Source organism: Sturnira hondurensis, unplaced genomic scaffold, assembly GCF_014824575.4.
Source record: "Sturnira hondurensis isolate 20B ecotype Veracruz unplaced genomic scaffold, ASM1482457v3 Scaffold0017436, whole genome shotgun sequence".
Lineage (NCBI taxonomy): Eukaryota > Metazoa > Chordata > Mammalia > Chiroptera > Phyllostomidae > Sturnira > Sturnira hondurensis.
In genome coordinates, this window is record NW_028090067.1 from 10,099,833 (window position 1) to 10,122,652 (window position 22,820).

At 44.8% G+C, this 22,820-nt stretch overlaps 1 protein-coding gene across 1 annotated transcript in view; it reads right to left on the bottom strand.

The window, feature by feature from the left end:
* Positions 1-22,474, bottom strand: part of LOC119002441 (putative tetratricopeptide repeat protein 41) — a 55,441-nt gene extending 32,967 nt beyond the window's left edge. Inside the window, exons 1-6 of the mRNA XM_037068359.1 lie at positions 21,016-22,474; positions 16,574-16,754; positions 12,389-12,603; positions 6,644-6,804; positions 4,368-4,809; positions 1,420-1,659 (exon numbers count right to left, since the gene is read on the bottom strand). Of these exons, the coding sequence (XP_036924254.1) occupies positions 1,420-1,659; positions 4,368-4,809; positions 6,644-6,804; positions 12,389-12,603; positions 16,574-16,754; positions 21,016-21,802 (2,026 nt within the window). The 5' untranslated portion in view covers positions 21,803-22,474. The remainder of the gene's footprint in view (positions 1-1,419; positions 1,660-4,367; positions 4,810-6,643; positions 6,805-12,388; positions 12,604-16,573; positions 16,755-21,015) is intronic.
* Positions 22,475-22,820: the final 346 nt, after the last annotated feature.

Genomic DNA, 22,820 nt, shown 5'->3' on the forward strand with positions numbered 1-22,820 from the left:
ACCAAAGAATAAGATAGCAGGCTGAAGTCCCATAGCCCCAGATTTTGAGCCTTTTTCGTGCCTGTGGGACTTGCTTCTCATGCCCAACGGCATGGAAGTGAACTGTGGCACTAACAATTCCTGCTGCCACTAGCAAAGCCTGGTGTTTACAGCCTGGTTCAGCAGCATGAAAACCTGTTATTGTTGTTTTCTGACCATAGTGAATATTGCCCACAGTACTTTATTTGGGGGCTCACAGGGCCGAGAAGGTGTGCAGCGTGTATCCAGAATTTTAACAGCCACATCATGACCCTTTAGACCAGCGGTGTCAAACTCATTTTCACCGGGGGCCACATCAGCCTCGCAGTTGCCTTCGAAGGGCCAAAACAATTTTAGGACTGTATAAACATAACTACTCCTTAACTTTTAAGGAGCTGAAATTACACTGGGCCCTTTGAAGGCAACCGCAAGGCCAATGTGGTTCCCGGTGAAAATGAGTTTGACACCCAGCTTTAGTCCCCCCACCTTTAAGATTGTTATTGTTCATGGAGCGATAGAGAAGTTGAGTGTATTGCACCCCATCGCAGACCAAATGAACAGAAAGGCCGACATTACTTCTGAGAACATCCTCATTCCTCGTCCTGCTCTCGTGCTGCATATGTAACATAAGAGATGGTGGGAAGGATTACAATGTGCAAAGGAAACAGTAAAACAGGATTTATCTTTTTAAAAAGCGAACGAGGACATAGGAAATGTAAAAGGAAACTTGCACAGCACTCCGAGTCTTTTCAGAGGCTGTGGTTTAAAGGTTTGCAAAGTCCTCAGACCTGGAGGAAGAGCAACTGTCAAGTTCTCTGCCTCTAGGGTGGGGAGTGTTTTCGGAAGGGGATAAAAACTGACTCCAAGCATCGGGGCAGAGTCTGCTAATCTCCACCCAACATCCATTCCCTCCCTCTTTGTTAATGACAGAGCCCACCTCGGCTTCAGGTGGTAGTTCACCAGTTGAAACCTCTACTCCCCAGCTTCCCTGGTTTCTAGCCGTGGCCTAATGACAAAGTTCTGGGTCAGAGAGACACAGTGGAAATGTTGGTGGAAGGTTTCTGGAAAAGCCCATCAATAGGAAATGCAACCCTTTCTTCCTCCCTTCTTCCTTCCTGTTGTCTGAAATGCAGTGGCTGGAGTTCCAGCAGCCACGCAGCTTCTAGTGGTCATAAGCATGAGGTGACTTCGAGAATGTAAGACGGTGTGGTGCACCAGGGACATTCAAGGAGCTGGGTCCTAGATGACGCTGTGGTACCACCAGAGCAGCCCTGGATTGCCTGCCGCCAGAAGTCTCTCCCATAAGCAAATAAACCCTGGGATGTTCAGCCACTCAAGTCAGCCAAGTGCAAGTCTTAATTTATACAAGCATTGTTATACATGTTTATAAATGCGTCTTACCGAGAAGCTTGTGCTCCACGGCGTTCCGCAGAGACTGGTGCCGGAAGTACAGGAGCCCACTGGGCTTGGCCTGGACCCATGGGCTGGTGGCATTGCGGAAGGCAGCCCAGTGCAACGTGCTCACTTTGTATTGATTCCTGTAGCCCAGCTTGTCCAAGAGCTGCAGTATCTCATCCTCAGCCAGCCCACAATGCGAGATGCTCAGTAAGCACAGAGTGTCGGCCACCCAGCCATCCAGCCCTACGTAGGCAACATAAGGACGAGGTTGACAGAACAGCTCCCGTGCACCAGGTTCCATTCTGAATGCCTTATGTGACTAACCTGATTCTTTCAGTCATTCTATGGTAAATGCTATAATTGCCGCTGTCTCACAACTGAGAGAGGAGAAGCATAGAGAAGTGAAATAACTCACCCAAGGTCACACAGAATGGGGTTTGGAATGTAGACAGCCTGGCTGCAGGACCCATATATTTTTTAAAGATTTTATTTATTTATTTTTAGAGAGACAGGAAGGAAGAGAAAGGAGAGAAACATCAATGCATGAGAGATAACATTGATGAGTGTCCCTTGCATACCCCTAACTAGGGACCTGACCTGCAACTTAGGCACATGCCCTGACTGGGAATCAAACTGATGACCTTTTGGTTCACAGGACGGCACTCAAACCACTGAGCCACACCAGCCAGGTCCAGAACCCATGTTCTTAACCATTAAGTCATCACCTGCATTGTCACAACTAATCCATATTAGCTATGGTGGCCAGCTGGCATGCTTGCCCATTATTATCCTTAGCATTTCTGCTCAGCAATCTTCATTATGATTTCCAAACATGAGGCTTGCATTTACAGGTTGAGTGCTTTTTCTGTGTGACTGCTGTCCTGAGCACACACCCACAGGCAGCACTTGAGCCAGCTGTTCTTATTCACCTGACCCTCAGATTTTTTTCCAACACAACTGGGTTTCCCACTGGCTTTGTGGTCAACAGACTCTAAAGAGATCCCTAGTCCATTGAGAGAAATGACAATGAGGTCCCACTCTGAATTGACTTCCTATACATTTGAATTGACTTCCTATACATCTGAATTGACTTCCTATACAATTGAGGAATGAGCCCAGAATACATTCTGTCTTCAAGCAGAGGCAGCTATTCAACCCCACCTGTGTAAGCTTCCTCTGAGGTTTACCCCCTCCACCAAGTTCTTCCTGCACCAGTGGCTGAGCTCCCTGAGCCTGACTGGGGCCAGCGGGCAGTTCTGGGAGGAAGAAAGTCACCTGGGAAAGGCTAGCCACTGGGAGAGAGAAAAGGCTGGACTTCCTGCACACTCCTGAAGTTGTAGGGATAGCCAGAGGCACAGCCATGGACCACTCAGCCTGAGTGAATCTTCTAGAGACCTTGTTTCTACCTACTTGCAAGTCGGGGAGGGCACGCTAAATCTGAAGTCAATTTTCTTTGCAAAAAGAAAATGCAAACTGCAGAGCAAAAACTGGGGGAGGACAGCATGCTGTAGTGCCAAGCAATGTGTCTCCCATTCCAAGTATTTCTGCTTCTCTCTCCCTGCCCCAAGTTCCCATCCCCACTCTATTGGAAAGTCGCTGCCCTTACAAGAAAGTTCTTACAGCAGAAATGAAAGAGAAAAACTCAAGGCTCACAGACAGCAATTTGTGAGAACAAACTTTGACACTTAAAAACCTGATTGTTGAATATGAAAAAGACAAATTCCTGGCCAACTAAAGGAATGTTGTTGTTTTTAACAAACAATGGGTTTGGACAATTACAGGAGGACCTAAAGAAAACTTTTCCCCCACCCAGGAAGAAAAGAGATTTTGCTGAACCGAGAAAGGCAAGGCGTAGGAGTGAGAGAAGAGAGTGATGGAGCTGCTCAAGGGGGTTTCTGAGCGGGGTGTGCCCTTCCTGAACCCCAGCTGGCTTTGAGCAGGGGGAGAGCAACCCCCAGGATGCTCCCCCAACAGTAGGGAGGACCTGAGCTCTGCTTCCAGTGGGGAGCCTGGGAAGAAGCAGACTGGAGAAATGGTCTTGGGCCTTGGGGGGGATCTGTGGGGTCTGGACCTCTAAGTGGTGCAGTAAGCAGACACTCACTGTCGGGAATGTTGAGCATCTACAGGACTGTAGGCTCCACAAGTGCACAGAACTTAGCTGAAGAGAGAGGCCTCAGATGGCAGCATAGGTGAAATAACCCAAGAGCAGACAGGGAAGCAGGCTTCTTAAAGGATGGATGCCAGAAACGGAGAGACGTCAGTACCATTGGACCATCTGGGGCCACAGCCACCTCAGTGGAACACAGAAGGGACGGATAACATTCGAGGACACCCAGCACCAAGGCCCTCGGATCTAAGCTTAACCCAACGGGGACACACAGGAAGGACACAAATCCTCACTTGACTTAAAAAAAAAAAAAAAACCCTGAATACAAACTAAATTGATGGAATTAACCTGAAAGCTGGTGGTTTTCTGCCATCAGTTGGACTATAGGCTCAAAAGAGATTCGAGAGAGTTACAGAAATAAACAAAGGCCCATTTCTTAGACCACTGCAAAATGTGACTGAAATGTGTGCCTAATACAATTCTCCTTAGCGTCAACCCACAGAACTACCCAGACAGGGTCCAGATTTAGCAAATAAAAGCACAGAGCACCCAGATAAATCTGAATTTCAGGTAAACCACAAATTCATTGTTGGTAGCAGTATGTCCTGCGAAAATTTGGGATATACTTACACTTAACATTAATTGTTTATCTGTAGTTCAAATAATTTTTAGTGTATGTCCTATGTACTATCTGGGACATGCTTATACTAAAAAAAAGTATTTGTTGCTTATCTGAAATTCAAATTTAACTGGGCATCTTGTATTTTCTCTGACAACCCTATCCCGAGACCCTCCCCCCTGGGTTGGGGGTCCACCCTGTATCTTCCTCCCTGTGAATACATACCTACTCCCAAAGTCATGGTATCTGAACGTGCCTGTTTTTGTTTATAAGTCCAACTATAATCTTCGGTCCAACGTTTCAGAATCAGTCCCCAGAGCTCCTGAACAGAGTCTGCCTCCAAGTATTCCTTCAGACACTGAGACTCATTCCGGTAGATCCTACACTCTTTCAACTCATTTGCTAGGATCGTGAGTTTTAAAGGACTCAGGTTCGCTTTTTGGCTCAAGGTCTGTCTGATCTGTTGGAAGGGGTCTTTGTTGGAAATGGGGAGATACTGTCTCAAGATGTTTAATTTCACTTCTTTGTCTTCTGTGCTAATGAGCTCCACCGTCCTCACGTCGGGGCGGGCGCACAGTGACTTGTGGGACAGGCTGGTGGAGACGGTGCTCATGATGAATCTGCAATGAGGAGACAGCGAGCGTGGCAGCCAAGAAAAATCTTTTGCCTGGGGGAGTCAAAGACATTTGAAAAGTATAAAGACTTTAAAACTACTTCCTGATGGCTTTTAATCTTAGAGTTGGTAGAATATAGGGAGCAAATACAGGATAAGGGTCGGAGTTATGGATGTTAAGTAGTATCTTGGAAGTCAGCAATATGGTGATAAGAAAACACCAATTCCCATTGCGTAGAACCATATTTGAGTGACACCTGTCTGCTGTGAATTTGATAGTAAAATGTGGACTCTAAAAAGAGGTTACTACAAGCAAATATCAATACTTTAACGAAATCCTAGACTTCTGAAGAATGGACTATAGTTATGACCAAAGGAACCTCAAGGGGGTGCAAATCGAGCCATTCGTAATTGAAAAGACAGACACTGTTTTCCACTGAAGAATCGTCACTTTGTTCAGTGATGTTATCTTGAGCTAAATGGTTTTCCTTTGGGATAAAATAAACACCTAATAAGATCCTTGTAAATTCCTGTAACAGCCCTTCCCACCACTCAGTCGTCCCTTTATAAATTAAATCCCAAGCACAATTTAATACACTAACTCATCCGGTCCTCCTAACAACCCCCTAGAAAGGCAGAGGAGGAAGCAGAAGCACAGAGAGGCTGCGTGTCTTCGCTAATTCATTCCCACAGTAAGCAGAGCTGGGACCAAAGCTGAGGGTCTGGCTCCAGAGACGGTTTCCTAGTCACGGCACCAGACTACTTCAGGTAAGTGCCTGGATAGTCCCTGGTCCTCCTGCGGAGCTCTGCCTCATGCTTCTTCCAGGAACCCCTCCCCAAAGCCAAGTCCCTTCATGAGAGGCTCTCAGGACAGCATAGACTGATCTCTGGCAGCGCTTGTCATAGCTGCACTTTTATACTTACTCGTGTGATGATGTCATTAACATCCGCCGTTTCCTATTAGGATGAAAGCTCCATCTCTCTGCAGAGGCCGTCTCGGCTTATAGTGCCCCTCCCGCAGTAAGCAGTCAACAATTACTTGTTGAACGGGAGGTGGTTGGCATGTATGAGATTAAAGACCAAAACGATACGGTGTGTGACTTCATCTATCTAAGCAAACATGTAACCTGTGCATACAGACACCCATAGGAAAAAGAGGGCTATGCAAGTGTAACAGTGGTGAGACTGTAAGGACATTTAATTTTCTATTCTCTTCTTCTTTATCATATCTCCTATGAGACACAGGTATCCCTTACATAATTTATAATTACATATACTTTATAGTTTTAAAAAAGTTTCACAAAGTAATGCTTGATACCAAGAAGAGTTAATACATTGCATGTTAACTGCACATTGCAGTTAATGTTGCATTAATACAACATTACTGCAAACAGGGGAAAACCTAAAGATAGTAACCAATCAACGGGATTTGGTAAGTGCGAAATCAGCGTAGATGAGGCCAATCAAAATATACGACATAAAGAACACAACAGGGGCCAAATGAATGCCTGATCAAAGTACAAGATAGCAGGGCAGAACCCTGCAGCAGTCAAGGCCACAGTCTCTAGAACCAGACTTCCCACTTCTGAGTTCCCAGTCCACCACTGTCCATCTCCATGCTGAGTCCCCTCTGTGTAAACAGGGTGATGACCACAGTCCTTCTTTCGTACAGTTGTTGTGAGAATTAAACACGTTGAGATGTCTGGAGTTCCTACAATGGTGCCTGGCCAACTGGGAGTGCTGTGTAAGTATCTGTCCCATAACATGTAGAGCAGTAACTGTAAGCAATGCTGGCTATCGCTACAGATATGCAATGCAATGGAGAGGTACGTTCTAAATTATGGGATTTTTTCCTTATAAAGTAGATATTATTCTAAAAAGAGGTTACCTTCTGTCCTGAAATGCCATAAATGCCAACCAACTCTTCGATTCCATCAAGTACAAGTACACACGGCTTTAAACTGATGGAAGCAATGAACGCTTCTACGAGAAGCGGAAAGACCAAGACATGTGAGTCTTCATTAAGAATGTCCGTTTCAAGCTGAGTACCTGTAGCACAGAAATTTGCTTAAATTAGGAGAAACGGTTCCATCATTGCTAGAACATTTAATGGAATGGGGAAGCAGAAGGGGTTGGGAGCAATGGGTGCTAATTACAGCTGTACAGCTGAAACATAGATGTCTGTGTGTCATTAGTAGCCTCAAAATATTCAACCCAAAATAGATCATGATATTTACCACCAGATGTCTCCTGTACATTTGCAGGATTTTATATAAAAAATATTTTGTATGACCCAAAACATTATTCTCGTTTCCCAAAATGCAAAAATTGTGTTACAAAGGGTGGGTTGGGAAGAGAGAGAAGTTAGATCACTGTGATCTATGAAGTTTCTGCAGCCCCTTTTACTTCAGGTGCCTTTGTAGGGGCCACGGCCACCACCCCGTGAAGCCCAGCAGTGCACACCCACGGCATCTCCCACCGCGTGCTTAGTCTCTGTGGTCCTAGCACATCTTCGGCCTAACATAGCCAACCCTAAACTCCTCTACCCACAACATGGGACCCCAAACCTTGGATTCCAAAAATCGTCAGGGAGACCAAAGTTGTCCACCAGCAAAGGGTAAAGGGTGTAATATGAGAAGACCAACTTTCAAACTGCCGTGAAGTGACATAGTAGCAGCAGCCTAAAATTATAATCAACTACCTAATAGTCAAAGAGCTTTTACCACGCACAACTCCATCTTGCTTTTATTTTTCAAAAGCAGTATTTTCTGTAGAAACTTAAGCATATTAGAATCTAAAAAATGAAGTTATGCAAAGAAGTTCTAATGGATTAAGTCTCTCAAATGCACTACGATTCTGTTAGAGCCATTTGGAGTAATTATGCTTGACAAATATTTACTGGATGCCTATTATGGGAAAGATTCTGTGCTAGATAACTTGGAGACGAGGGAGGTGACATGATCCATAATAGAAAGTCGCGGAGTTAAGGGAAGGAGAAATGGGCTCAGTACACACACAGAAAAACACTTCTGAAGGCAGAATGTGAGTCTGAAGTCCGCTGCAGTGTGATGCAGAACCAGCACAGCGAAGAAGAGCTTCGCAGAGAGGACATGTGAGACGAGCCCTGAAGAATGCACAGGTAGAAACAAGGGTAAGGTTATATCCAGCCAGACGGGGCCTCGGTGAAGGCCTGGAGCTAGGGAGGTTGTTTAGAGCAGGGCACTCACCAGGGGCGTTCCAGGGGCCCCAGACATCCTACGACACAGGACAGGGAAGCGCTGGCCCCGATCTACCTGACTTTCAGATGTTCTGTGAGGCACTGCATGGTGGGGCGGGAGGGAGCTTTGTAGTTACCCAGCTTGAATCCAACTCCATTTTCCAAGTAAACATGCTTTCCCCCATGGATTAAAAACACATGGAATTTTATGAATTCAACTGCCATTTAAACTGATAGATTATATATTATTTCATCTGAAATGATGCCAAGATTTGTTCACCATTTCATAAAACCACAACCCTGAGAGCAATATGGCGGATGATGTCGGAGCCTTGAACACATCACAGCCACGTCAGCAAACTCCTCCAGCTCCTGCTTTCGTGGCTGTTTGCGGCAAAGAGGAAGGCCCCTGCCTACTCCATGGCCTTCTATTACTGCCCCCCATTGATTGGATCAGGTCTGAGCATTTGCATGTGGAAATACACATTATTTTATAATAAATAACTTTATCTCGTCTTTTATATTACAGTAGAGGGTTGTATTGATTTTTATATGAGAAAAATAAAATCAGTGCCTTGGAAGTTGTACATAAATGTGAGACCTAAAGGAGAAGGCAGCAAAAAAGAGAGAGTTTGAACGTGTGCCACCCGATATAAAACATGTTCCAAGAGAAAGAGGGGAAATGTTAATCTTGGTGCTTCATCCTTCCAGTGTTTTTTTAAGTCTTTAAGACTCAGGCCTTCACTGCCAGAATTTTAGAGCAGACGGCGTTCTTAGACCTCATTTAGTCTAGTCCAAGCCTCTCATTTTGTAGATGAGGAAGCTGAGGCCTAGAGACCTGAAGGGACGTGAGCACACGGATCCCCAGGGGCTTTTAAAACACACATTTTCCTAGTAGTTTTTCTTCAAACAACAAGTAGTCATTAAAGACGGTATTTCGAGCTTTGTTGTGACCATTTTTGGGTGTTTACAGTTCATCTGGGAGGCAGGGATTGTTCGGCCATCTCTAAGCTGGTGTAGAGGTTAGGTACCAAAATGACTGTGATGAACCTCACAAAGGACACAGAACCTGACCATCATGAAGTGCAAGGTCACTAATAATCATCGTCAAAAATATAGTCCTGGGCCAAAAAACAGTCAAGGGTGAGATGCATGTGGCCGAGATCTGGGTGTACAAAGGAGAGCATATGTTCAGTGTTTTTAAAATCACATGTTGGGCAATTAAAAAATAAAATAAAAAAATAAAACCACATGCTGGGCAATAAAATCATTTTCCTTCAAAATGATGTTGAAGATAAAGTCAGCACTATTAGTATGGATAAATGACCCCACACATTTCTCTTTATTCTGGCAGGAGGCAAGGCCTCTTACCTGATTAAAATGGTAACATTTTTTTAGTATTTGAACGCCCAGTTGGGATGGGTGAATTTACCTTACGGAAAGAGGAAAACAGTTAACTGATACATCCCATGATACTTTGTAACAAAATGACTTAGTGATTGACAAAAAGGAGGGGTGTTCTTTCAGGGATAGAAGGTGTCACCTGGCTGTCAAGTATCATAGGCCATCCCTGAATTTATTCTATTCTGTCCCACTAAAGACCTGTTTGTTTGAAAGATAACAGCTGTTTTTTTTAGGGGCTTTCAGCACCTAAAAACACCTCATTAAAATAACGATTCACTTTGGGAGTACACTCCTAATTGAGCGGGTCTGATCCAGCTCTACCTTCAACGTGGCCACAATGAACACCTTCGGGAGGTGCCTGAGGAGGATTAGCCAACTCCCGGTCACACCTGCTGCCCGTAGTTTTAATGTCAATGTCTTTACACACCCTGAGAAAAGCACCCAGGGAGAACTCGTGCGCACACGTTCACCCCACTTGCTCACAGACATTTACCACACACACAAAGAAGCTCAAATATCTGTCCCTTCATACAGAGGTAATCTATATCCATCACAACTCACCCTGGGCCCCGTGCACCCACTCAGCACCTAGAGGCACACATGGGTACCAGCCCCGGGTGAGATCAGATGAATTCCCCAAAGCAGGCAGACATGCCCAAACGTGTCAATGCACAGTGGGCACCTGGTGACGATGATGATGATCACAGCTAATATTTATCAGGAGTTACTATATGCCAAGCACTGTGCCAAGTGCCTTTTTCATTTTTTTAATACCCACATTTTACAGATGGGAAAGTCGAGCCACAGAGAGTTAAAATAACTTGCTCAAGGTCACACAGCTCCGTACCAGTCGAGCTCCCCAAAACTGCTCCTAGAACAGAGGTAGATGGCACCTGACTGTTGTCACTCCCTGTGCATACCCTGTATCTTAGCATCTCACATTCAAAGCAGAGCTTCTGATTCCCCTCAGAAGCCACTGCCCAACCCCTCCAATGCTGCCCCATCTCAGTGAACAGCCCTCATCACCTAGTTCCCTAAAGCCAAAACTGGGAGTTATCCTCACTTCCACCCTCTCCTTCAACCCCCACATTTGATTCCTCAGCAAATTCTCATTTCATCCAAAGCCCGCTGCCTTCACGGCCACTGCCCTCCTTCACAACACCCTCAGCTCCTGCTCAGGTCAAGAAAGCAGACATCCGACCACTGGACCAAAGCCTACCAGACTTAAAATTAAAATATTGTTTCCAGTTACTGTCACTGTGCTGGCTTGTCTGCACCAATAGAAGAGCCTTCCTTCTACTCGTGTCATTGTCCCCTCCCCTTTCTCGTAGATACCCCTTGTCTTTGTCTCTAAATCAGAACACTGTTTGGACTTCTGCCCGAATCCATGCTTCCTGAATAGCTATTCTTCTTTCATCTCAAATTAATATTTGCTGCCTCCCACTTAGGCCTTTTACTTTGGGTTAACAGTACTCAGTAGGATCCAGACCTAATGTTCCATCTTGTAAGACCCTAATATGAAGCAGCCCGGCCTTCACCTCTGGCTTCACCCGGTACGACTGCCGCTGCGGCCCACTACAGTCTGGCCACACTTCTTCCCCTTCCTCAGTCAACTTGGTTTCCAACTTATGGCCTGTTATTATGTTCGCCGGTCCCTCTGCCTGGAATGTTCTTCCTTCTGATTGCCATGCGGCTGGCTGCTCCCTGTCTGTGAGATGGCCCTGGAGACTGTTACAGAGAGGGCTGCCTGTCCTACAGAAGTCCGTGCTCCCCCTGCCAGAGCATGGGGTTAGCTTCCTATCCCCCGGATTCCCGTGCGGCTAGGCAGGCTCTGGGTAGCCAGGTTCTTGCCAGAAGAATGAGAGTAGAAGCGGTGTGTATTGCTGTCGGGCCGGAACTTGAAAGGGACGGGTGTGCCTTTCCCACTTATTTCCCACTTCCTTTAGCCAAAAGCAGAAGGTACTGAGTTGAGGCCTTAGACCATCCACACAACCTCAAGATGGAAGGAGCACATGTCCCCAAATCACTGTGACAAGAAGCTACTTGTCACCTAACTAGGAACCCCATACTGGCCTGTGTCATGAGTGAGAAATTGCATTTGAGAAGCCACTGAAATGAGATTTGTTACATTACCTAGAATTATTCTAATCCAGGAACATACTCCCTGGTCACTCAATCTAATAGCCACCCTATCACCTCATCACATCGCTTTGCATGGCATTTACCACTATGTGATAGGTCTCCTGTTTATTTATCTGCCTTCTCAACTGGGACATCCTATCTGGGGGAGCCATGACCTCATTTGCCTGACTCACTCATATGAACCCAGAACCCAGACAGTGGCTGACACAGAGCAGGCAACCAACAAATATTCTGAATGAACGAATGCGTAAATGAATGTGCTCAATAGACGGTCATGGACTTGAGGAGGAGGAACAATAGTTGAAAGCCACATCCTGCCCTAGAGGATGTCTTCTTGTCTTTGGTCTGCTACCTCTGAGATGTCGGCCTGGCTCCCTCCTTCAGAGGTGTACTCAGACGTTCCTTCTCAGTTAGGCTCTGCCAGGCTACAGTTTTTAAATTCTAACAGTTCTTACATACACATACTGCTTACCTTCTTTCTCTGCTTTATTTTTCTCCATAGAATTTATTACCATCAAACAGTCTACACCTTTTACCTAGTGAGTTAACTCACTGTCCTCCCTCATGAAAACTCCAGGAGGGTAAAGAATTTTGTCCATTTTGTTCACCGTTGTGTCCCCACTGCCCAGAACAGGGCCCTGGCACAGGAAGTTCTCAACACTCGGTGAGGGAAGGAAGGCAGTAAGGAGGGGAGGAGAGGAGGGAGGGAGGAAGAAACTTTAATTCTGTGAGAAGAGATGGGCACATATGTAGCTGAAACAATAGAGGATTTAGATTAAAACAAGGGGAAAATAGCCACATGAGCAGAAGACAGAGTAACTGATCTCTAACAAACCTTTCTGAAGACATGTGGAAGTTTGAGCGCCTTACCATAGTTTTTGCCCTGCAGTTCTGAGATGAAGTAATGTATCACAGACATGATGTCACTGCTTTCCCAGGTGCTGCCCACAAAGTGGGGGATCATCAGGATATTTGGGTATTTCTTTTTGAAATAATTCACCCAGTTGGCGATCAGAGTGGACTTCCCACAACCCCGTTCTCCAGATAAGAGCAAAATAGACTTGGAGCTTGAAGGAGAAGGTATTCTGAAAAATAAAGCAGTAAAGTATTAGTAAATATTAGCAAATACTCTTGACTAAGAATATTTAGTAAGGAACAGAGGGAGGGATGGATGGAGAGAGGGAGGAAAAGTTTCCCCACATCTGTTTGTCTCTAAGAGGTATGAAAGTCTGGTCTCTCAACCTGGGCCTCAGTTGGCTCCCGATAAAACCCTCTGGGCTTTAGCCTTGTCCCGAGTAAAATCGGGGCAGTAGAGAAATGGCAACCTCACGACACCGTTTCAGCTACACAGATCCAAGGGTTGTCCCATATGAACACAGGGTTACGTAAAGGGCCCAGGCAGGGAAACCCTACCAAGTCAGTCCACTGTCCTCGCGCCTGCCCTGCTCATCCCTCCCCAGAGTAACAGCCACCACCAGCAGACTGGTCTCCCATGTAACATCACATTAGGAGAGAATAAAAAATTCAAGCCCTCATATGCCGAGGGTCCCCATCAATCCTGATCGCCATGACGTTAGAAACTCAATGACGTGATGACGTTAGAGACTCAATAGTCGTTAGCGACTCACTGAGGAGTAAGCAACCTGCTCCTCCACTAGGGTCTTCTGGTTTTTACTACAGCGGAAGCGCGATTCCTTTGAACTGGCACGAGCACAAATGAACTTGGCCCGTTGCTTAATTTTTAGTGAAAAGCTTCTGGGCGTGCAGAGGATTCCCAGGTCTGTGGGCACACCGCTTAGAGACTCTAGACCTGCTCCTTACACACTGCGACGTAGTAAATACGTGTCCGGTGAGCTTTCATGGCTGCACGTTCCTTGAGGGCAGATACCAGGCCTCTTTCATCTCTATGGATAGTTAGTGACTGGCACAGTACCTGATCGTAAAGTGTTGAATCGGTGAAGGAAAGACAAATAAACCTGATATCCAGTGTTAGCAAATCAAGAGGATCAGTCTGAAAACCCACTAAAACAAGAACCCCAGAGCAGAATCATTAACTACTAGTTACTCCATAAGAATTCTAGAAACCCCAATCCAAAAGAATCTATGTACCCCAATGTTCATAGCGGCACAATTTACAATAGCCAAGAGCTGGAAGCAACCTAGGTGCCCATCAGTAAATGAATGGATCCAAAAACTGTGGTACATTTACACAATGGAATTCTATGCAGCAGAAAGAAAGAAGGAGCTACTACCCTTTGCAACAGCATGGATGGAACTGGAAAGCATTATGCTGAGTGAAATAAGCCAGGCAGTAAAAAACAAATACCATATGATCTCACCTTTAACAGGAATCTAAACAACAAAACAAACAAGCAAGCAAAATATAACCAAAGACACTGAAATACAGAACAGGCTGACAGGGACCAGAGGGGAGAGAATTTCAGGGGAAAAGAGGAAGGATTCACATGAACAAGTATAAAGGACACATGGACAAAACGTACGGGGGGTGGAAATGGGAGGGAGGTGGGGAGCACTGGGGGGGGGCAGGGCTGGGAATATAAGACACAAAACTGTACTTGAACAAGAATTAAATTTTAAAAATGCTTAAAAAAAGAATTCTATCTCCACTTATACAAATCAGAAACAGTACCTCATTGCTTTAATTATTTAACCATCAAATGTGAATGGCAGAATTTGATTTTCTGTCCCACTTCCACCTTGGCCCTTGTTCAGTCCACCCTCAGCCATGCTGCCAGAGTGAGCCTTCGGCTACGTCACACAGGTCACTGTTCTGCTCAAAAGCAGTGAAAGCCCAAGTCCTGACGATGACCCATGAGACCAGACAAAACCCACATCCTGCCCCCACCCGTTACACACCCCCTCCACAGCTCTAACTTCCTTCCAGCTGCGGGGCCTCCCTGCCACTCCTCCCGGCCCAGGGGACCCAGGGGACCCAGGGGACCCAGGGCCTCTGTGCTCGCTGTTCCCTTGTCTGGGCCGTCCTTGTAACCCGTATTTGCAAAGCTTCCTCCCTCCCCCATTTCCAGAACTTACCCAAATGCTACCGTCTCTCCTACCAGATGGCCTACTCCCTTTCAAGTTTTCATTTTGCTCCATAGCACTCAAAGGCATCTAACCTACTACACTTTTTGCATATTTATTATGTTTACTACCTGTCTCCATGTGTAAGTTCCATAGAGGCAGGGATTTTTCTCTCCTTTTTTCATCCCATTTCCCTTTAGTTTTTTTCTATGCATTTTCCCTTTATGTAGATCTTAGAATATACATACGTGCAATTCTTCTGTTTGTTCTTTTTTAAACTGAGACCACTGACATCTACCATTATACTAGTTGTATGAGCGCAACATAATGACCTGGTATGTGTCTATATTGTGAAATTATTACCAAAGATTTTCGCCTCTTTTGTTCACTGCCATATCCCCTGTGTCTAAAACTCTTCCGGGTGCTCAGCAGATAAAGTCAGTAAGGGGAAAATACAAAGATAATACATCTACATAATTAGGCTAGGGCCTTAATGATTTCTTCTCAAGAACAAATAGAAAATAAAACCATTGCAAAGCATTCTGAGGCTCCTTTCAAAATGAGGGGGAAATGCTGTTTGCTCTAGATGCTTGGTTATTAACACAATACTTTGGAACTTCAAGAGAACGCCCCTTTCTGTTACCTGCACACACTATTCAGAAAATTCCAGCACAAAGCCCTGGCTGGTGTAGCTCAGTGGATTGAGCGCAGGCCTGCGAACCAGAGTATCGGGGTTCAATTCCCAGTCAGGGCACATTCCTGGGTTGCAGGCCAGTTCGCAGCAGGGGATGCATGAAAGGCAACCATACATTGATATTTCTCTCCCTCTCTCCTTTCCTTCCCCTCTAAAAATAAATAAATAAAAATCTTTAAAAAAAAAAAGAAAATTCCTTGTTTGTGTTTATGTGTAAGGAACAGATTTACCTTCCCCAAAGCATGCACTCCTTCATGTTTTAGCTGGTGTCTGCTACATGGAAACCCCCACCTTTCCCACCCTGGGTGGTGACATGTGCTGTTTGAAGAGGCATGAAGGCATGAAGAGGCTGAGATGTGAAGTAAGCACTGTGGTTGTCTCGTGTGTCCCTCCCAGCCTTATCCCTAGAAATAGGGAGGTTTGGGGTAATGCCTACTATGGCCCATAGCAGGCATTTAATTAGTGCTGGCTGGATATGTAAATGTAAATAGTGGGCTGATGATGTGTGGGGAAGCTCTTTGTAAAATATACAACACTGTGCCGATGCATTATTCATATTTCCTAATCTCCTTCCTAAATTCCTTCTCCTTAAAGTTATTCCATCACCGTCAGAACTTATTTAGACCAATTTTGACCTATGCGAGAAAAAAAGAGGCAAATACCCTGCCCTCCAAGAGTGTATAATCTTCTTGAGGAAACTGGGAGAAAGTTCATGAAATAGCCAGGAAACCTTTGCATATGCAGAGTGATATCTAATCAGGAAATTGTAAGCTAGGGGTGGCTTTCAGGTGGGCCTCATACACAGGAAGGGATGGTGTGGAGGGCCAAGCAGGATAACGCGTGCCAAGGGAGTTGGAAGCAGGCCTCCGGTTCAGCACAGCTGCCCTAGGCCACGGAAAACAGCCCGATAGACTGTTGTAAGGAAAGAATGACTTGGCTGCTTGCTATATCACTGTACCAAGAAGGAGCAGCGAATGTTCTTAAAAAATAAAATGTACATAGCCTTGTGGTTTGTCTTTCTCACACTCTGCTTCAAAGCTGGCTCAACATATACAGCCTGACTTCACCAATAAACAGTTCCCTGCTCCGCATCCCAGAAGAGGGACTCCACCTGACCCCACCTTGACTCTGTCTCTTTATTTCTCAATCCCCCATCGCCGTCCCTCCAGACCCGACCAGTCCAGCCAGTCTCAGCAGGATGGGCACAGAACAGGGGAAGTGACAGAAGAAATTCCAAATCTGGGGAAGTCGAGTTTATTAAAGTCAGGCTGGTTCTGCTTGAGCCTGGTGGAAAAGGTTGGGATTTCTTGACGTCTTACCTGAGAACAGAGTCAGATCTGGGACCTGCTGCTGCGTTGTCAAGATCAAATTCCAAGTCCTTTAAGGCAAATCTCTCCAAGATTTCAAACGTTCTGTTTGACTCCTTGGAAGCAGCAAACACCTGCTGGCTCTTCTCAGTAAACTCTTCGTGATAGGAACGCTCAGAACTGTGCTTGTAGTCTTTATGGCCAAAAAGATAAGTTTTAATATCTTAAGATTCGTAGTCTCACACTTTTTATTACACACAGTTATTATAAAAGCCGAGGAAGGAATCGACCTTTCTGTATCTGTACCACCTTCTTTCCAGGCTGGCTCCCTAGTCCACAACCCCTTCTATATCCGAATGAAAGCAAATGCCCCCCCCCAGCAGCCCCATTAATATGTCTCAGATTTTTTAAAAAACCAACTCGGGGCTAGCTGCTGCACTGCTGACACTCCCTGGTGTGAGCACTCTCAGCCGTGTCACGGGCCCTTCTTTGAAGGTGACGGATGGTTACAAGGGTCAGTGAGGTTGAGCTGCACTCGCCTTTGGAGGCAAAGTTAACTCCATGGCTAGATGGGCAGTTTTACCACAAATCACGTAGCTGAATCCTCCTAATGCTATGTGTACATGAAATCCTACCTAGGGTTCCAGGTTATTTCGTGACTTCAGAATGACAGAAGCAAACAAAAAAAGTAGATTTATTACATACGCATATTACTTCATCTTCTCGAATTGTTAGCTAAGAATGAAGATACCTGATTAAATCTTGTGAGGTACACGTGTGTCTGTGGATGGCAGGGGTTGGGGAGGGAGGGTGTGTTTTTAGGATAAGACACCCTAATGCCATGACAACCATAGGTACAGTGACAACTCTGCGACTGGACAAGGCCCTTAATCTCTCTGCTAAAATAAAGAGCAGGACCAGATGGTTGGATCGTCTCCGAGATTACTTCCAGTGTCAATTTACCGTGAGTCTAAACTACTGCCTAGTTAATTAGAGTCAGGGGGCTCTGGACTGCCAAAGTACCCTCCTGTTTCTGGAGGCACCTTTACTCCCCAGGTGTGAGTGTGTGAGCATGTGTGCGTGTGTGTGTGTGTGTAACTGGGGTAGAGGAGGGGAAAGCTGTTGTGTAGGAAAAGAATCCCAGGTAGATCAGCCAACTTCCCAAGGTTTCCACTTGTACCTGCATAGCTAACTGGGCTGCTCTGTGGTCACATTAAGGCCAGAATAGACCTGGAAGGCCGACAGGCTGGCCAAGGGCAGCTTCGAACTTCAAAATTCTACACAGAATTTGGCATAACCCCACAGTTCCATGGGTCTTTTGAGCCAATCTTGAACCTCACCAACTAATCTCAGGTATCCTCAAGAACCTCAGAAATGCTTCTAAGGGTCAATAATATGAACTGATACCTCTGCATTGCCCTACAGTAACTACCAGCTACCTAAACGGCCCATTGCTACCCAAGCTGAGAGATGTTGGAATGAACTGGACAGTCAAAGGGTACTGAATATCCAAAACACAGTAATAATATTAATTTAGGACTTCTTTCTAATACCTTTTTCATAATTCTTCTGTACCTTCTAATTCAGACATTTAGTCCACATATTATACACTCAAAAATAAAGTCTAAAACAAGCTAATCTTTAAATAATAACCAAAATCGAAGATTATGGAAAATACTATGAAGAAATGAACTGTCCCTAACCCAAATACATCAAAAGGCTTGATTCTGTTTGTTTTTCTTTTTATTGNCAAGCTGAGAGATGTTGGAATGAACTGGACAGTCAAAGGGTACTGAATATCCAAAACACAGTAATAATATTAATTTAGGACTTCTTTCTAATACCTTTTTCATAATTCTTCTGTACCTTCTAATTCAGACATTTAGTCCACATATTATACACTCAAAAATAAAGTCTAAAACAAGCTAATCTTTAAATAATAACCAAAATCAAAGATTATGGAAAATACTATGAAGAAGTGATCTGTCTCTAACCCAAATACATAGAAAGGCTTGATTCTGTTTTTCTTTTTTATTGTTGCTCAATGACAGTTGTCCCCATTTCCCCCCCATTACTCTCCCCTGCCCTGCCCACCCTCCCCCCCCTTTGTCCTTGTCCATGGGTCCTTTATACTTGTTCCTTGACTTGACCCTTCCCCTTCTTCCCCCTGTTATCCCCCTTCCATGTAAAAGGCTTGATTCTTGAACGTATTACTAAATATTAATTAACAGGTGCAGTTAGGATTGAGATTAGCCGAAGAATATCACTATTAACTATATTCCAGGTGTTAACCAAGTATGTATATCCTTTCACTGTGTGTATATTCTTTACTCTGTGCCTAATCTGTGTCACACACCGTTTTCAGGTCATTTACACACATTATCACTCTCAAGGTTAATGTGAACACATTACATAGAAGAAGAAACTAAGGTGTACCAATATTAAGTCATTTGCTCATGCTAGAAACTAAAAAATCTGGGGCCTGAGAGTGTGTCTGTCCTTAGACACCCTAAAACTCCAAGCCTATAGTGAATATTCATGATATTTTTCAGTTGCCCAACATCCATTCACCTTACCCTAGCTTCAGTAACATCCCCAGATTGTCAGCGGAGACCCCACCCGGCCCCAGGCCTCACTTCATGTTATCCCAGTATGTCTGACTCCACCTCCAGCTCCAAAGGTGGCACGTGACCTCAGAGCATCACAGAGCATCCTCAGAGCATCACATTCTCTTAGCACCAGCGATTGAGACAGATACAAGAATACAGTCCAGGTCAGACTAATCAGAGACAGAAAGACTCACATTAGGACCATGAACCATTTCTGCTGGACTTGAATCTGGGGCTGCTACAGCCCTCTTCCTTCCATGGGGGGGAAGCCACAGAGTCGTGGCAACATCAGGAGAGCAGAAACATAGGGAGAAAAGGTGAGAACCAGGGCCTGGGTAAAGCCTGAGCTGAATCAGACTTAATCTTGGGCTTTAAAGTTATATAGATGAATAAACTTCCTTTTTGTGGAAGCCAGTTTGGGTCACTTAAAACCAAAAGAATTATGATAGCACGGTGTTCTTTTCCAGGGCTCCAAAATAATTTGGCTCGTTGACAGTTTTGTTTGACTAGCACAGATGGGATTTCACTTGCACCCCTGCCCACAACACTGCATTTGAATGACTTTAGGTAAGTCAACCCCCTTCACCACCAATTCCTCTGTGCTCTGTCATATTACAAGGACTACCAACTGTCGGGTCCTTGAGAGTGTTTGAATGTACCACCTGCTCTTCGTTTTGCATTCCCACATTAACTGGGCCCTTACAATAGTAATTCATAACCTTTTTGGAGGGGTCGTGGACCTTTTTGAGATTCTAATCAAAGACAAAGTCCATCTTCCTATCCCCCCTAAAAATGCACATTGCATATAAACTTTCCATTACTCATATAATTTTAGGGACATCACACATCCCTCCTGAAGTCTGACTAGGTGAAGCAGCACTACGAAACTTTGATATTGCCCTTCCCTTTTTATGTGGCACACGTCCACATGATACTGTTTTCAAAAATAAAGGTAATCATTTCATTTAGAGGCAATAGGATGTCAGGCAGTGCTTCTCAAACTTGAATGTGCAAATTCTAACTCAGTTGACCTAGAATGGGATGCAAGACCCGGCTTTGCTAACAAGCTCCCAGGTGGTGCTGAGGATCCTGGTCCATGGATGACTGCCCTCTGAATAGTAAGGATGAGAGAGAACAAGAATGGATTTGGGAGTCATAAGAACCTGGGTTGAAATCCCAAAATGGTCCCTCACTAATTATGTGACATTAGGTGAGTCACAAAACAGCTGTTACAAAACAGCTTTAATTTGCTCATCTGTAAAATAGGAATTATAGTGCCTACTTTGCAAGGCTAAACCTTAAAGACTAAGTATGATAACACAAGTACCAGGTGATTAATGAAAGTTAGTTCTCATCCATTTAGGTCAGGGTTTCTCACCCCTTGGCAGTACTGACTTTGGGGGTTGGATAATTCTTTATTATAGGGAACTGTCCAGGGCACTGAAGGATGCTGGCAGTATCCCTGACCTCCACCTGCTAGATGCCACCAGGACACCACAAATGTCTCCAGACATGGACAAATGTCCTTTTGGGGGCAAAATCAGCCCTAGTTGAGAACTTCTGCCTGAGATTTACAAAAAATATCTATAACTGCTAGGTATTTCAGGTGTTCTGTGAGCTCCTTAACCTCCTTAACTTCCTAATCTTTCATGATCCGTTATTTGCTCTTAGTTTCAATTTCGAAAATCTTCAAATGGAGAAATACATATTATAGGAATATGGTAACAATGTTATCTGCTTAAGGTATATATATTCAATCATTTTATATTCCTTTCACAAGGCAGACATACAAAATACACTAACCTTACGTTGATAATAGATTTAGTTATCTCCATGTTTACTAACCTATATTTTCAGTCATGCAGGCAGCGGGGTATAGCTTTTCTATCACAACCGACCAGTCCTTGAAAACCAGTTCACCCAATTCCTGGAGATCTCTGTAAAATCTGACAGGGAGCCCTTTGCTAATAATCTTGGCCTTAAGCTTTCCAATCCTTAATTTTTCCTCATTGTTCATCAGAGAACCTAAGGACAGCTTTTCCTCCTTGTCTTCATCCAAAGCCTTCAGCAGCGTGGTTCCGGTCCTAAAGTAAAAATACTGAAATTGAGACTCATTCAGAAATGCGGCTTGGATGATCTCCAACTCCGCCAGACTGCAGTGGGGATTCTCCAGGACCCAGGGGTAACCGTTTTCTGCAGCAACGTAGCGATTCTGTTCCACCCTGGACACACTGGACAAGTCCGTGGCTTTGGTGAACACGCAAGGCAGGTAGTCAGGGAGAAAGTCCCCGTATGTCTCACCCAGCAGGCAGATGAAAAAGGGGAAGCAGCGGTTCACGTAGTCGAGACAGAGCTTCAGGTGTTGGGACTGGAGGCAGACATGCTGTTTGCCCAGACTAAAGGGCAGGGGCTCGTGGCCCGTCAACGCTGACCACCGCAGGTCCACAGCTTTGAAATATGTGCCCCGTGAACTGCAGAGTTCATTGAGCTGAGGGAAGATGCAGTTTGCCAAAAAGTCTCTCTCTTCTTTGAAATCATTCAGGGTGGAGCAGATGTAAGGCTGAATGGGTTTCTGGAGCTTGGAAATGAGCTGGGCACAGCTGTCTACATCTTCATTAGCCATCCGGCTCATCTCGCTTTACTTGGGGATGACATCACGCTTAAAACATAATTTTCACCCTGGCATCGCCACCAACCTCCACTGCCTCTAGGACTTCCTCTGAGTTATGTTTGCTACGAACAGATTGAAATCTTTCCCCAGAATTGTTTCTTTCTTATGGACATGTGAAGGCTAAGATACCAATCAGCGGATGGAGAGGTCAGAGTTGAAAACAATCTAGTTTAAGTTAGGGCTGAAAAAGAAAAAACACATTCATTTTAGGATGACAGGAAGATCTCATATTCTCTATTTTCCCCCAAAGCTTTTGCTGAAGACCTAGGAACCACGAGGTGAGTGGGCACTGGATGCAAAGCCCTCCCTCTTTTCCTCAGCCTCCCATGCCACCTTCCTAGTGTTCCTTCAGCTGGCTGCTACTTCAGCCCTCTGTGAATTTGAAAATTACGGAAGGGGTCTTTGCTGAGAGTGTGAAAGGAAGACAAATCCAGAAAAGTGCTTAATGTATCTAGGAGCAGAACAAGCCAAGACCCGTGACTGAGACCAGAAGCAAGAATGAAAATGCCTATAAAGTTGACATCGGGACAAAAGAAAAAAATCAAAGTATGAAAAGGAGGCCCAAGACCTCCTTGCCCCTGGGAGGCAAAGAAGTCTGATGGAGTTCTGAGCTTTTTTGAAATCTGAAGTTATGCAGGTTCATACAACATTTCACTCACCTACATGCATGGGGAATTCAATGTCACTGAGCTAATGGAAAAACTACATGCCCTCCAACAAGGATGAAGGGGTCTTGCTGAGAGTGTGAAAAGGAAGTTACACTTGCATCTCACTCAGAAACAAACAAAAAAAAACCTCAATGAACACTGCCTAGCGGAATGAACTTTTTCTTGATGTAACTCATCTCCATACCAAATGTTGTTTTGGTTACAGTTATTGCTTTCACCTATGGAGAAACATATCATGTCACAATGTAGAGAGCAAGTTTCATCAAGATCCCCTGACAATTACATAATAATGCAGTAACTTTTTAAAAAGT